This window comes from Trichosurus vulpecula, chromosome 9 (genome assembly GCF_011100635.1).
Source record: "Trichosurus vulpecula isolate mTriVul1 chromosome 9, mTriVul1.pri, whole genome shotgun sequence".
NCBI lineage: Eukaryota > Metazoa > Chordata > Mammalia > Diprotodontia > Phalangeridae > Trichosurus > Trichosurus vulpecula.
Window position 1 is genome coordinate 10,165,594 of NC_050581.1, and position 15,868 is coordinate 10,181,461.

General features: G+C 37.4%; 1 protein-coding gene across 1 annotated transcript in view; it reads right to left on the reverse strand.

The window, feature by feature from the left end:
* Positions 1 to 500: 500 nt before the first annotated feature.
* TGFBR1 (transforming growth factor beta receptor 1) overlaps positions 501 to 15,868 on the reverse strand; it is a 73,354-nt gene continuing 57,986 nt past the window's right edge. Inside the window, exons 6-9 of the mRNA XM_036737833.1 lie at positions 15,363 to 15,519; positions 8,696 to 8,820; positions 5,699 to 5,829; positions 501 to 4,788 (exon numbers count right to left, since the gene is read on the reverse strand). Of these exons, the coding sequence (XP_036593728.1) occupies positions 4,663 to 4,788; positions 5,699 to 5,829; positions 8,696 to 8,820; positions 15,363 to 15,519 (539 nt within the window). The 3' untranslated portion in view covers positions 501 to 4,662. The remainder of the gene's footprint in view (positions 4,789 to 5,698; positions 5,830 to 8,695; positions 8,821 to 15,362; positions 15,520 to 15,868) is intronic.

Sequence of the window (15,868 nt, forward strand, 5' to 3'; positions counted from 1 at the left end):
AATCATTCATTCTCTTGTCCTTTCATTAATGACAGGTCAATTTTTCCTCCTTGTGTTGTCCGCCCCCCCGCCCAAATCTTTATTTAAAAATCATTCTGGAGGTTCTTGAGTTGTTCCAGTCTCCTTTTAGGGGGAATGGAGTCTAGTTCTTATCGCAGTATTATTCCTTTCTTCTGGAGATTTCTACTTGCTATCTTTTGTTACCTAATGTTTATCATCATTCTAAAATAGTAACACTATCGCTTATTCCTTTCTCTAGCCTGATGTTTTTGTGAAATTTTCCTTGGGTATTCCCCCGTCCCCATCATTTTATATGTTGCTTTTCTTGCTCTTATGAGGTGATAAAGGAAAGCTGGACTTAAACAGGACGACTACTCAACCATCTTGCCCAAAGTCCCAGCCTTCCACCTGTTTTAGAAATTTAAGTTTCTCAACAGTGAAGGCTCATTTCTGTTTGAGATTATAGTGTATAGTACAATTAACACACTTTAAACTTATAATAATAGTGCTTGGAAAAAAAGTAGTTTATTTGCATTGCTTTAATCTTTCTATTGTAGTGTTAAATGCTAACAGAAGCATTACTCTACTTCCTACTTACAAACCCATTTTGGGTATGTACTACAAATACAATATATAATTTCCAAATTTTTATGGGGAAATATGGTTTGTGATTTTTTTTGTCATCTGTATAAGCTTTTTAATCACCTGAAACATAAATTTTATACAGGGCATAATTTGTACATCTCCAGAAGGGCATATGCTATCTTGAAAGCCACCACAATTTGCAAAAATACAATAAAATACAGAAAATAGAAAGGATAGATGGTGTCATATGGGGCACAATTATAAACAGTACCATTGGAGTTGTAAATTTAGCAATAAAATACCCATAGTTTATAGAAACAACTGCAAATCAAGAGAATGTTCTGACAAATATTAAAACATTATATACACGATGAGGTAAATGTACCTTGGTCTTTCAAGAGGTAATTTAGGTTTAAAGCAAATGATATATTGAAGCATTTTCTTTACATGTAAATTAACACCAAATACCTCTATAATCATTTTCAATGGCACGGTGTGAAAAAGGATATAAAAAATGGTTCATGACTTATTTTACAATTTTTGTTTAGAAAAATTAATGAGTCAAATGTTATTAGCCACATTTTCAAAGGTATAACAACACGCAAAAATTTAGCATTGGAGTGAAAAGTGCCAATATTGTACTCTGAAACATCCAAGAAATCCAGCAATTCCAGCATACAGAAGTATTCCAGCATTCCAAACGGTCCCTCGAAGGAGGCAGTCCAATCCAGTACTACTCTTAAAAGACTGAAACCATTTGAAAACTGTCACTTTCTTTCCAACTAGACTAGAAAGCTATTAAATTGGAACAAGAATCTGCTCTCCCATTTGCCAAACAAAAGAAATATCTTTAACATCTCACTTTCAATCACTGGTTCAATAGAAGGACATGAATGAGATATTGATGAAACACAGCAAAAAGTAATACAGATTTTGTTTTACTCACACTTTTAATCTGCATAGCACACCTTTTTTTAAGGAGGAACTAGGAAACGGTTTATGTGATGCAAAATGACAGGCTAATTAACCCTCCCAAATTTAGTACTTATTACAGCGATGTCCATTCTTGCTTCGTGGAGGCACTTTTTCATTGTACAATGAACCTGGCTGAGGCAAAGGCATAGCTCCCACACTACTACTGGGTCTAGAGAGTCTTTCCCCTGTGCTTTTCATGATTTCCAGATCAATCAGCACTGCCACGACTGTCAACCTGTCATCTCACCAAATCTCGTACAAGTCTGTAGGAGTTTCAGGGCACAGAGCTCTGTCCACCCAGACGGCTATGATCTGTGGGCAGACTACATTGTCATGCCTTACTCTCAGAGAATTAAGGGATGCTGTTAAACAGCGGACAACCTCAGTCAGCAACCATAAAACTCCCAGGAAGTCCAAAGAAATTCATTAGGAAGAAGTTGTAGACTCTGAAGAGTTGGCAAAGAGTAACATTATAGACGTGGTGCTGCTTGTGGACACGACACATGCTCTGTTTTGTAGCTTCCTTTCCAGGGTGGGGGTGGGGTTTTTGGACATAGGACATTTTAACTCATGTTGTTTATTTTTAGGATTAAATATATGAAATGTAAACAGCATGCAAGAAGGCAACTGTTTCCATATTACCAAACTAACACCATCAGGCTATTTTCACTTATAATTATTGCCTCACAAATGTTCAGTTTTACTTTTAAGTCATCTTTTCCAATAGTACATAATTTGGGGTTATTTAAACCATCATTGGCCCAAAGAATAAGAGTCATATTCATAAATAAAACTATATTAAAACCTAATAAAGAAACTGACTAATGAAATCCCTGATTTAACAAAAGTGTTATCTATGCCTAAGTAGCCAGGAACAGCCTAATGTTAATTCAACCTTCCTTCTAGTGATATTAAATATGTTCTTTGTTGAAATTTTACCTTTCACAATTCATTCACTATAATTTTTTAATTAGACAAGAAATTTTGGTATATTCTTAAAATGATATAAAATCTTTTAAATGATAAAATGTATTGGTCCCCTGAATTTAATAAAAGCAAATGAATTGAGTTTACAAATCTTAATTTTAAAGTGTTCACAAAGCTAGAGGTACCTATTTTCTGTTTAGTAATATAACAATTACAAAAGTGAATCTCCCAAAATTTTTTTGGGATGATTACAGAGGAAAAAAAAAAGCTCAAATTTATGCAAATTAAAATACCATGCTGTATGTATTAGTGGCTACTAATCATGGTTTCACTCATGATATCTAAGTGAAATAAATGCTAAATTCGTAAATAACATCACTTAATTCTAGTATTACTTTGGTTTTGGACTAACTGTCTCTCAGATTTGTTCTTTCAGATTTTAAGAGACAAGATATTGTAATGCAACCCCTATTCAGCTGCATGGCTATCATTAAAATAAAAATACTATAAAGTTATTCCAATTATTTATTTTAAAATAGACAACAGTAAATTCAAAGACAACTTATTACAGCTATCTTGAGAGATTTTTTTACAACTTGGATAGATTGCAATGATTAAATAAAAATTTTGAAAACTGGGAAAACACTGAAAAGATTTTATAGCACTGGAAGAAAAGGACAGCCATAAACTCATTAATTTGAAGCCTATGACAAATTTCCTTTATGTACTTGATTCAAAACACATTTGTGAATTTTGAAATTCATCCGATACTTTCAGATTTTTTTCTCAAACACCAAGTGAAAAATTCAAATACATATTATGCATCTTGGAATATTCTGCTCATATTACAAAGAGGAAAAGTTGAATTAAAAGCTTCATCACCTTCCAGGTTTTAAGGATACCTCAAAAAAGCACTCTAGCTTCAACATAATAACAAAAATATCAGCAGAAGCCACAGGACAAGTTTACTTTTTACTTAACTGATGCACTTGTATCTTGTACAACCATTACCTTTCAATCTATAAGTTGCTTTCACTTTTCTAAGGAAAAAAAATCTACTGAACTTTTAACAGTGTGGTAATTACATTAAAAAAACACTGTTTTTGATCAGATAAAGAAAAAAAGGTTTATAGAGCCACACACAAACACCTTTTTACAAGCAGCTAAATATAGCAAACTTTTCCCTTTTAAAAAAATTAGTCTTTATGCTCATTTTAAATTATTAAAGTACTACAAGCATCTAAAGAGTGCCACTTGATTTAAAAAAACTCTACAGATATTACAATTAAAACTCAATAGCATATTGTTAAAATGTTGACCATATAACTAAATTAGCTAACTTTAATACTATCTAATTTTCATAGTGGTTTAAAAGCATATTTTGGTAAGATTTTTAGGAATGGTATAACTATATGCCCAAAATACTACATTATTTTCAATCAGCTAAATTAACCTTTTCAATTTAGCCTCTGTAGATCTGATTATGCAAGTAGACTTTCTACAATTTTACTAATTTGAATCAGAAAGACACAGAAGTGGCACTTACTGGTATAGTACAATTTCACTTTGAAGGCTTGTGATTCTGAGTAAGTGAAATAATAGTATACAAAATATAACTGCATAAATTAAGTTCTCAATCAGATGAGGTCATTTTAAAATTCAAGCTAAGAATTTTGTAAGGGTAGTTCATTGTTTTAGAAGATCCTGAAAATTAAACTGCAGCACATTCAAAGTCTGAATCAAGGATAATTTTAGTGGTTCAGAATACTTTGAGATTGTACTAACCAGGATCAAATCACTTACATTAATAATAATGTCCTTTACAATTCAGCTCCCCTTTTTAAAAAGATAAATCTTTAGCAGAGTTAACTAAAGTTAAGACTGGCAATCAACTTTTAAAAAACAACTTTCATGTTAATAAAAATAAAGAGACTACACAACTTTTTTTGTAACTGTCCTGGGAAAGAGGTGTTCATAGTGCACAGAAGAACCCACACAGCTTCTTCTTGGGTCCACAATAATCCTGGGGGTTAGTAATCCACTGTTACTTCCATGTTTCAAAAGGAGGCAATATCCTTTTGTTCCCTCTCAGTGAGGTAGAACAACTGACCTTCCGAACACGAAAACCCAGGAGTAGATAATGGATCTAGAGTGTCGTTCAGCTGAGATGCTGAATTACATTTTGATGCCCTCCTGTTGACTGAGTTGTGATAATGTTTTCTTAATACGTAAAGCTGTGAGCCTAGCCGCTCCATTGGCATACCAACATTCTCGCATAATTTTGGCCATCACTCGCAAGGCCTGCAGGAAGAGGAAACAGAATCAATACTTTTATAGGTGATCCAGACAATAACCTTAATATTTGTGCTTATAGGTACATACTGTGATGTAAGAGGCATAAATATATAATTTTATAGAGAAGGCAAGAATGGATAGTGTATCCATTTTATAGAAGAGGAAAGGTAGGCACAGAGAGCTAAAATGACTAGTCCAAAATCACATTTTTTATATCCCACAAAAATTTAAATGTTTCAGTTTTTAAACTTTTAAAAATAGAATGAATAAAATTTAATTCCAAAGGCAAGCTGAATTTTCTAATGTAATACTACAAAAATTGCAGTTATGTTAATTTTGAAGATTTTGGTCTAAATACTACTTTCAAAAGAATATTATAAGCTCCAGTCATCACTGCTCATTAACAAAATGCTAATTAACCTCTTCCAAGAAGTTCATGATCCACTTGACTGATAAAAGTACTTAAGATAACCAACAGAACAGCTCAGTAGATCTATACTCACGCCAGGTGTATTTGTGAAAAGCAATAAACGTTTAGACAGTAGTCGTACAAATGCACACCTACACCATCCTTAGCCAAGCATCCTATTCAAAATGTTCAAGCATCTCCAGCACAGCTCTGCACTGGCTAGGTTCTACTACTTCCTCCCATTACACTGTCTTGGTGAAATGGCAAAGAGGGCAAAAGGAAGTTAATGATTAAGATACTGGCTGAAGGAAGGCTTAATAAGTAGGTGTGTCTTCAAACAGTATGGCTTGTTTTGATGTCCAACCAAAATGTCAATGGCCATTTATCTCCATGCATTTGAATTAGTTCATATGAAAATCAAGTCATTTTACTATAATGCTTGTCTTCAATGCAAAAAATGAAACTTTCCCTAAATACTGGGAGTTTAAAATTGTAAGTAATACTTACTTCACAACTCTGCCATCGATTTGGAATATTTGGCCGTAACTTCTGTTCACAAACAACTTTGCGCATCTCATCTACTGATGGATCAGAAGGTACGAGATCATAATAAGGCAGCTGGTAGTCTTCATGAATTCCTATGTTGTTTAAAAAATATTTACAATTTGAGATGTGCACCCTATAAAATAAGTACTATAATATTAATCAGGGATAACTGGTTTTTGTTTACTATAACAATTTCTTCACATCAGGGAAGTGTGCTTTATCTCTTAAAATAAAGGACACGTCAGTACCTCCATAAAGGTGAGTACCTGCACTGAAGGTATGTTTAAAGTATCCTAGGTCATTCATTTTTGTTTTTCTTGGTGTGGGAAACTTCTTGCACTAAGTCAACGGGAGCAAAGGTGTTTCAGGGCTATAGAGAGGTACAGTGTTTGCGCAGGGGCCACGGAGCCAGCTTCTGAGTCTAAGGCCAATCCTTTATCCATGAGGTCATTCTGCCTCGAATTCAAATCCTCACATGAAAATACAATTAATGGCCTGTGACGTATCTGTATATAATATATACGTATATATTTGTAGCATAACTTATATACTAATATAATGCATATTGCCTCTAAATAGACACACATGAAAAAGACCCAACTAGACAAGCTTCTTTATTAATCTGACAACACACACAGCCTTAATTTCTAAGATAAATAAAAGGAGCAAAGATAACTGTCTACTCCACAACCTCAACAATAAACTGGTAGGCTGATGTTTATATTACATAGATAGCACTATTATGTGTATTTGATATACAGTGATACATATGTGCTGTCAAATTAATAAAGTACATATGTATCTATTTATATACATCATTTCATACGTACTTATGGTGGTATGACATACATTAGATGCATACACTCCTTTAAGAGCACATCTTACACTACACATTCCTATATAAAAACCGCCATATCATTACGTATTGTCATACATAGGTGCAGTATTTATACACATTTATATCATACACAAAAATAAACAGACCTCTTTATTAATTAGTGTCTGTCTTCTCTATCCAGAAGACACGACTCAGTTTTAAAGTTTTTTAATTCTGCTTCTGTTCTGTTTGTCTCAACCATCTGCTCTTTCATTTACAATGGAGTCATCCCCTTCCCACCTATTTATTTGATTTTTTGATATTACAGCCTGATTTCATGCTATTTTAAAAGGGCATAATTCTTTCTCCCCACCCTATCCATCCAGTACATTAAAATTATGAAACAGAAGATACTTTAAAAATTTATACTTTGCTTTCTTTACACATAAATCCATCCAGGGGGCAGACTGGGAACCAACAGTTCCAAAACACCCAAGTCACAAAACATTTAATAAAGACAAACCCTATTAGCTTATGGGAGGGGCTAGAACCCAGAAGACAAGGAGGAGGAGGATCTAGTTCTTGGAGCTGCCCCAGCTATTTCAACAGGATGTGGGGGCACAGGAGCACACGGCATAAATGTATATTATAGTGCCTCAGGAGCAAGGAGGAAGGTACCAGGGGCTGCTCCTGTCTGGCATCGAGTTCTAGGACAGAGACCGCTGCTTCAATCCATCCTCTCTCTGGACCTGTTCTACTAGCAAGTGCATTACTACTACATTTCTAAAAAATCATTTCTTTCAAGTATTACTGTTTTAAAGTGGGCATATGGCATACAGAGATCACTCTATGCTGGTTGTTAAAACTATGACAACAAAAAAACACTTGAGTCTAATGAAATGTTCTAAGGTGTGCGTGTGTGGGTGTGTGCGTGGACAAATATCTGATGAAATTCTTGCCCGTTCAAGGTATGATCCACATGCATAAAGGTAGATTCCTAAGTGACAACTGTTCTAAGATAATTTCCAATATAATATGAATTTAATTGATCCCTAACAGTCAGGTGTCTCCAAACGTTAGAACAGAAAAAAGGTAAACGGAGGCACAGGCACAAAGACAGAGTCATGTGGAAACAGGTTATTTTCTTTCCCTTAATTAAAAATTCCACCCTTTGGAGTTGTGAACTGATCCAGCCATTCTGGAGAGCAATTTGGAACTATGCCCAAAGGGCTATAAAAATGTTCATACCCTTTGCCCCAGCAATACCACTTCCAGGGCTGTATCCCAAAGAGATCACACAAATGGGAAAGCGACCCATATGGACAAAAATAATTATAGCGGCTCTTTTTGTGGTGGCAAAGAATTGGAAATCAAGGGGATGCCAATCAATTAGTGAATGGCTGAGTAAGTTGTGTTATATGAATGTAATGGAATACTATTGTGCTATAAGAAATGGGGAAGATATGGACTTCATAATAACCTGGAAAGACCTACATGCTATAATGCTGAGTGAGTGAAGCAGAACCAGAACATTGTACACAACCACAGACATACTGATTCTGTGATGACTAACTTCGACAGACCTGGTTCTTCTCAACAATACAAGGTTCAAAGACAGCCCCAAAGGACTCATGATGGAAAGAGCTATCTACATCCAGAGAAAGAACTACAGAGTGTGAATGCAGATTGAGGCAAGCTATTTGCTCCTTTTTCTTTTTTTTCTTTGTTTTTTGGTTTTGTTTCTTCTTTCTCATGATTCATTCCATTGGTCATAATTCTTCTTTATAACTTGACTATTGTGTAAATAAGTTTAATGCGAGGCATATGTAGAAGATATATCAGATTCCATGCTGTCTTGGGTGGGGAGGGGAAGAAAAATCTGGGAATTCAAAAACATGCAGAACTGAGTGCTGTAAACTAAAAATAAAAATTTTTAATTAAAAAAAATTCCACCCTTTTCTTTCCACTTTTAATTGGAATTAAGAGATTCCCCAGGAAAAGTGGCTTTATTAATTAGGCTTTATTTTACAGCTATGTATATTACAGCAGCTATGTATATTAATTTATGTACAATACACTTTTAAAAAATACCTTATTTATGTAAGATAACATTCACACAATTGTTTAAAACTGTAACTTACCACCAATTGAACATCTCCGAGCTATTTCCCAGAAAACCAATCCCATTGCGTAGATGTCAGCGCGCTTGAATGATTCAAAGTGTTTCATATTTATGGAATCATCTAGAACTTCAGGGGCCATGTACCTATTAAAAAAATCAATAAACATCAAGAATCTTTTATATGCCAGGTACTATGCTAAAAGCTGGGGATGCAAAAGACAGTCTTTGCCTTCCAGGAGCTTACAATCAAATGGGGGGAGGCAACATGAAAAAAATATATACAAAAAGTAGGAAATAATTAACAGAGGAAAGGCATGGACTTAGAGGGATAAAGGAAGGCTTCCTGTAGAAGGTGAGATGTTAGCTGGGACTTAAAAGAAGACAGGGAAGAGTATTCAAAAACACCTGAATGAATTTCTTTCCTTTTTTAAAAATATAATCTTTTATTTCCAGCAAGCAACCAAAATTAAACTCTGAAGAATTCCTCCCTCTACAACTGAAAATTGCATGTGAAAAACCAACAAATACCCTTCAAAGTAAATAAGTCAATTAAGGCTTGCCTATGTCGATATACAGTAATTATGAAGGTACCTGATTATTAAACAAAATTCTTATTATAAAGGCGCTGTCCTCAGTGCCTAGCAGGAAAATTACATGTACACTGACCACGCTGGATTATTTACTCATAGAAGAAAGATAAATATGCGCTTGAAAATGACTGAACAAAAAGTCAATCTCTTGATCCTTTCCCACATTCAAACTTTACACACACTGAAGTGGTAACATCCTTAACCCAACTGCTAACCCTTGTTATCTGAACTGCTTCATCATGAATTTTGTTAAAATCTTGGCTTTTATTTACTTTTAGCATCGTCACACCTCTGATACTTACTGGCTATGTGAACGTTTAAGCTCTCAGTGACCCAGGCAACTCTCTAAGAATATAAAGTTGCAGAGTGGAACCATCTGTGTTGGAAGGGAAAATTTCTTCAGAGAGTTTCTAATGCTAATGAAATTATGGGTTCAGACCAAAAACAGTTTTTAATTCTGCCATTCTAACTTAGTGCATTATATCACGCTTTCAGTGACAGAATGATTCACATATTACACAGCACTGATCTCTTGATAAAGGGAGACTGCTGAGTTAGCTAGCTGCACCAAGGAAAAGATCTGGGTGGAAAATGGAAGGAACAAATGTTTCTCAGTGATATTTCTTCTCCGTTTCTCACTGAAGATTCCTGGAACTCTTTTCTCACAGCTTCTACAACAATGAACACTCCTGGTTCTCACTGAACTTCCCTAACCCCTTCTTCTCTCTAGTTCAGAAGTCCCCAAACTTATTTGGCCTACCACCCCCTTGTGTCAGTAGGCAAAAGGGCCTTTGTTTTCTTTGAGTAACTCATTTTATCTCATTAAGCCTTACGAGGTGCTGGGCCCTTGGGGCCCAAGGTAGGGCTAACTCCAGGGAGGGCCTAGTTTACATGTCTGGGACAGCAGAGGCTTTTAGACCATGGGTTTAAGTCCACCTCTTTGTGACGATTCATGGGGCTGGTAGGTAACTCCAGAGCCATGCCCTATTGGGTGTTAACCTAATCTATGTGGATGTGAACCTCCCAGGGTCCTAAGAGGAGGGGCCAACTCAAGAACCAATCAGCTCTGGTCATTCAGGCGGCGCCTGATGATGTCAAAAACTCTATAAGAGGAGAGGAGACAGCTTGAAGATCCCTTTTCGGTTGGAGCAGCAGTGGTGGCCAGCGTGACTCTGGGCCAGCCCTTGTTCCGAGCTCTCAGGCTGAACCTAGATGTTGGTAACTGAATTGTACCGGGTCTGTCTGCTGATGTTTCTGAGCTCTTGGGCTGAACCTAGACACTGGTAACTATGAGTTGTATTGAGTCTGTTGATATTTGTAATTTGTTTGTATTTTGTTCTGAAGTTCAGGGTACTGGATTTTTCCCCTGAACTAACTGAATGCTGTCTTGTATGCTCGATTTAAGTAAGACTGTCAACCCCTTCACCTTGCTTTCCTTGGTTAAGCAGATCAAAAGAACCTGTGCTTTCCCAGCGTGCCGGCAGCTTTCTGGGTGCATCTTACACCCCCACAGAAGCTGCCAACCGGATTGTTAAAACACCCCTTTTAAAAAAAATTACTCAGTGGCCCCCTGGAAATCTACCTTCTTTAACCCTTTAACAGCTTTTTTGAAATGTGTCATTTAAAAAAATAATTTTTTTAAATGATAACTCTTAAATTTACTCATTTATTGTGAATTTGTGTTTCGCTCTATTGAAAATTTTGAAAACGCAGTATTGCATCCTGTAACCCTATAGTGTTGTAAACAAGTCATTACATGCACATATTTCTGCTAATGCATGCTGGACTTCCTGACAATGTGCAACTTGCCCAGCAACATCTGATTGTTAAGACACGCTGGCAGACTTGACCAGTGATGGGTTATAACTTGTATCTTGTGTGTCGATTTGGGAAATACTATCATCACTACAACTTTAACTGTTACACAACAGAAGAAACATACAAATGGTTTTTCAAAGTTTTCTTCTCTTCTTTGCTTTTGCTTCCACCACCCCCTTATTTTTACTCAATGCCCCCCAACTGCACCTAAGGCTACTACCACCACTACCCAGCACCCTCCAGAGGGTAGTATCACCCACTGTGGCAACCTATGATTTTAGTTCATTGGTTCTTTTTGGTTTTTCTAAAATAATTTTGCTGATGTTTAAGAAAAATCACTGTCACTTCCTCATGAGTTCCCCACCACCAACTCCACTCCCTAACGACCGGCATTTCCGATCTCTCCTGACGATCTTATCCATTGTCATGGCTTCAATGATCATTCCTATAGAAACTAAATTACTCGCAGATAACCCAAATCTAGGAGACAGAGCAATCACGACGAATGCCAGAATCAAGATCAGATAAAGATTTTGGCAAGCTAGAATACAGGACAGAAATGAGTAAGATGATGCCCAATAGTTATTATTATAGAAATTATTAACTAATTTTATTCTAAAATTACACTTAAATTTTTTAAAAAAGGTTTACATGTATCTATAATAGGTACAGTTAGCAGTTTGAAAAAAATCTGGGGATTTTAGTGAAAATAAGCTGAGCCAAAAAGTATTATTATAGCACCCCAGAAAAAGTGAAGAGGCAATGATCTACCTGTCCTCTCCCTGGTCCCACATCTGGAGTGCTGCATCCAGTTCTGGGTGCCTCACTCTGAAAAAGGGCAGTGATGGGCTGGAGAGTGAGGCTGAGAAGAGGGGTAACTAGGATAGGCAATGCCCTGAGACCATGTCGTATCAATACAACTAGGAGACTTAGAGGTGCTGTGTGTGCAGCTAAAAACACTGGAGGGAAGGAAGAGCACATGGTATCTGAAGGACTATTAGATGGAGGGATGAACCTTACTTTGGTGGGCCCCAAACGACAGAACCAGGGAACCTGTCACATCCCTCCAGAAAACTCAGGCTTGGAATTTGGAGTCAACTTAGTTCTTTCCTATCCCTTAATCCCTCATTTAATAAGGTGATAGGTCCCATATTTTCTACCTTAAAAATATCTGTTCCTTTGTCTCCATTCCCAGTACTTCTACTCTGTTCCAAGGCTCTCATTATCTCTTGTCTGAGACTAGCCTTAACTTGACTTCCTGCTTAGAGCCATTTCTTTCTTGTTTAGACTATCTCCCTGGACAAAAAAAAATAAAGACTGTGTCTCCCTGTTTCTCCTAGGCTGGAAGTACAAGGGCCACTCTCAGTCCCAGGCCCACTCCATTTGGCCCAGGGAGCTTTGACTATCCAATCTTCATCTTGCATTACTTTGTGGCTGGTACTTTACATTACTGGTGGCTCACTGCTTCCTGGTGTCTCACCGTCCCAATGCTAAATTTCGAGTGGATACTGACCAATTTAGCCAGATTAATCTTTTATTGCATAACTATAACCACATTACTCCTTTATTCAAAAATGTTCAAGTTTCCCTCTGCTTACTGAAAAAAAGGCTGGACTTATCTGATCAACACTCAAGGCCCTCCACAATTCAACCCCAACCTACCTTTCCATAGGAATAAAAGTGAGCCCTAGAGATTTGCTCAAGGTCTTATAGCTAGCTAGTGGTAGATAGGTCCACGACTGGAAAATGGGTCTCCTGACCTGATATTCATTGACTTTACCAGAACACAGGGCTGCCTCTTTCAAAAAAAATCCTCTAAAAAGGTTGTAAATGTAATTTCTATTTTTGCAGTAAACTGGCATCTCCTGAAAAAAAAATATACATAACTCTACTATATCAAAAACATGGCCTACCTAAAAATAATACTATTTACAAATGAAATGTTTAATTAATGATAATTTTGTTAGCATTCTTAGAATTGCAGAGTGATTGGGGATGGGGGGAGTACCTTGAATAGCCTGGAAAAATCTGAGCTGAAGGCTGATTTCTAGAAAAACTTTCCTATGGCATTTAAAAAATTATCCCAGTGATCATAGTGGATCATTCTTGTCTATATATTTATGTGTCTTTTCTCCTCTAATGGACAGTAAGGTTATAAAAAGCAGGGCTCATTTCTTAGTATAACTCGCTATCTTTCACAGCGCTTTGCAAAGTACCTGTTGAAAGAATGAAGATTCTGTGCTGTGAAATAGGTCTGCATGCTTTTTCCCATGCATGAGAGACTATAATCATATTTGTGCTTCTTCATAACTATGTTAATACCCGCTACGATTTTCTTTTTTCCAATCACTCTTCAAAGAGAGAGCCAAGTATCATTGCTCAAAATCCACATACTGCATCTTTTCTCAGAAATTGCCCTAACAACCATTTCTTTCATACACATAAAATGAGATAAAACTACTTCTACAAGAATTTTTAGACCTGATGTTTAAGACTTTGCCTCCCTACAGAACCAAATGTTTTTAAACAGAACTAGGGACTCAAGAAAAAAAAGTCTTCTGAGTATTTTTCCATAATGACCTAATGCTATGTCCGGAAAAACCAATTTTACAGAGAAATGAAAGAATTCATCAGATGACTTTGGGACAACACATTTAAAACGCCAGGTTGGGGAAGAGTTCTAAAATGAAAAGAGGACAGCATGTGGAGTCAAAGGACATAGATTTTAAATGAACAGTTGTGTTGGTAAGCAAAATGGGCTCCTTCGCTCATTCAAGTGCCCTTGAAGTGTTTGGCTTTTGTTTGCTTTGGGTAATTCAGTGTATTTCATCAAGTCTTACTAAGTGCTAAGCCCCAGGCCCAAACCCCTATTAGGTGTAAAACCTATGTGGGTGTGGATTGGCAACTAAGGTGGGGCCCAAAGTCGGGCTAACTCCAGGGAGGGCCTAGTTTACACGTCTGGGACAGCAGAGGCTTTTAGACCACGTGGGTTTAAGTCGCCTCTTTGTGACGATTCTAGGTCACGTGGGTGAGTCGTATGTATGACTCACCCCTGACACTGAAAAAAATATAAAAACCAGGGGTTGGCTGTCTGTTCTTTGGAGCTCTTTGGTGCAGCAGTGGTGGGGGGTGACTCTGGGCCAGCCCTTGTTCTGAGCTCCCGGGCTGAACCTAGATGTTGGTAACTATGAATTGTATTGGGTCTGTCTGTTGATGTTTGTAATTTGTTCTGAAGTTCAGGGTGCTGGATTTTTCCCCTGAACTAAGTGAATGCTGTCTGTATGCTGGATTGAAGTAAACTTGTCAACCCCTTCACCTTGCTTTCCTTAGTTAAGCAGATCAAAAGAACCTGTGCTGTTGGCAGCTTTCTGGGTGCTGGCTGTAGGTGGATCTTACACCCCCACAGCAGCTGCTAGCCGGATTGTGGAAACAACAGTTCTGGTTCTATCATCTGCTACCCAAACTTTATGTTTCTCATCTACAAATTCAAAGTGGCTAAGTTAGAAGACTTCTAAGCTTCCCTCCATCTTTAGCCCCAAGATCCTATGATTTCGGATGTGGTTATAAAGCCAACATGAATGTCCTTAAATATTAGCTGAGGATATATATTTCACCTGAGGAGGACATCTTAGGTACAGCTGAAGAAAAAAAATCTAAGCACACATCTACACACGTGTACAACACTGTACATTTCACATGTAAAGTATATTTATGTAAATATAAAAGTTTGGGGAGAGTTTTATGTATTTCTAACTAAACAGTAATTTGGCTTTAAGTTCTAAAAGCTGGTATGTAGATTGTGATACTGAGTACCAGATGCCAATCTCATACGACCCTGCTTCTGAAGCCAGGCTGGTTTCTTGTCATCTTTGCTTTGTTTTCTAGACTTTCAGGAACCAACCACCTCTTTAATGATCCATTCTAGAATTTCCCAGCAATCAAAAGTAAGCTCACTGACCAAAGAGTGTCCCCTTCTTGGGAACAGGTAGTCCTGGGGTCCACTGGAGGTTTCTGAGGTGTCCCAGATACTCCAAGTCCCAACTAAGCCAGATACTATGTAACTTTGGAGAGGAGCAGCAGGCCACTCTTCTATCCAAAGACAAAGGGCTACTCAAGTCTAAAGTGGCAAGCTGAAAAAAGTTTCTTGGTTATAGGTGTGTGATTTGAAGCTTTTCTTCAGGTGTGCTGGTCTCAGCTTTGAGATCAAGAACAAACAAGTACAAAACAGGAAGGGGAGGAATAAAAAGTGATTCAATAATTGTGTTTAATAATGTTTACCTTTTTGTTCCCACTCTGTGGTTCGGAGCGATATCAATTGTGTCTGTGGCGGAGTCATGTCTCACTGCAAGGCCTAGGTCTGCGATACAGCACGTTCCGTTCTTCTTGACTAAAATATTCTTTGATTTCAGATCTCTGTGGGCAATTGCTGGTTTGCCTAAAGGGAAAAGTTAAACATGATTGTAGAAAAAATAATACCTGTCAGTAGCCACAAGTTACCAGCCTTTTTTTAGGACAAAAATAAGATAGAAAAGTAGGGGCGGAGCTAAGATGGCGGCTGGTAAGCAGGGACTGGAGTGAGCTCAGTACCCAAGTCTCTCCAAAAACCTATAAAAAATGGCTCTGAACCAATTCTAGAACGGCAGAACCCACAGAACAGCAGAGGGAAGCAGGGCTCCAGCCCAGGACAGCCTGGATGGTCTCTGGGTGAGGTCTATTCCACACGGAGCTGGGAGCTGGGAACGGAGTGGAGCAGAGCCCAGCCTGAGCGGCGTGGACCGTCCAGA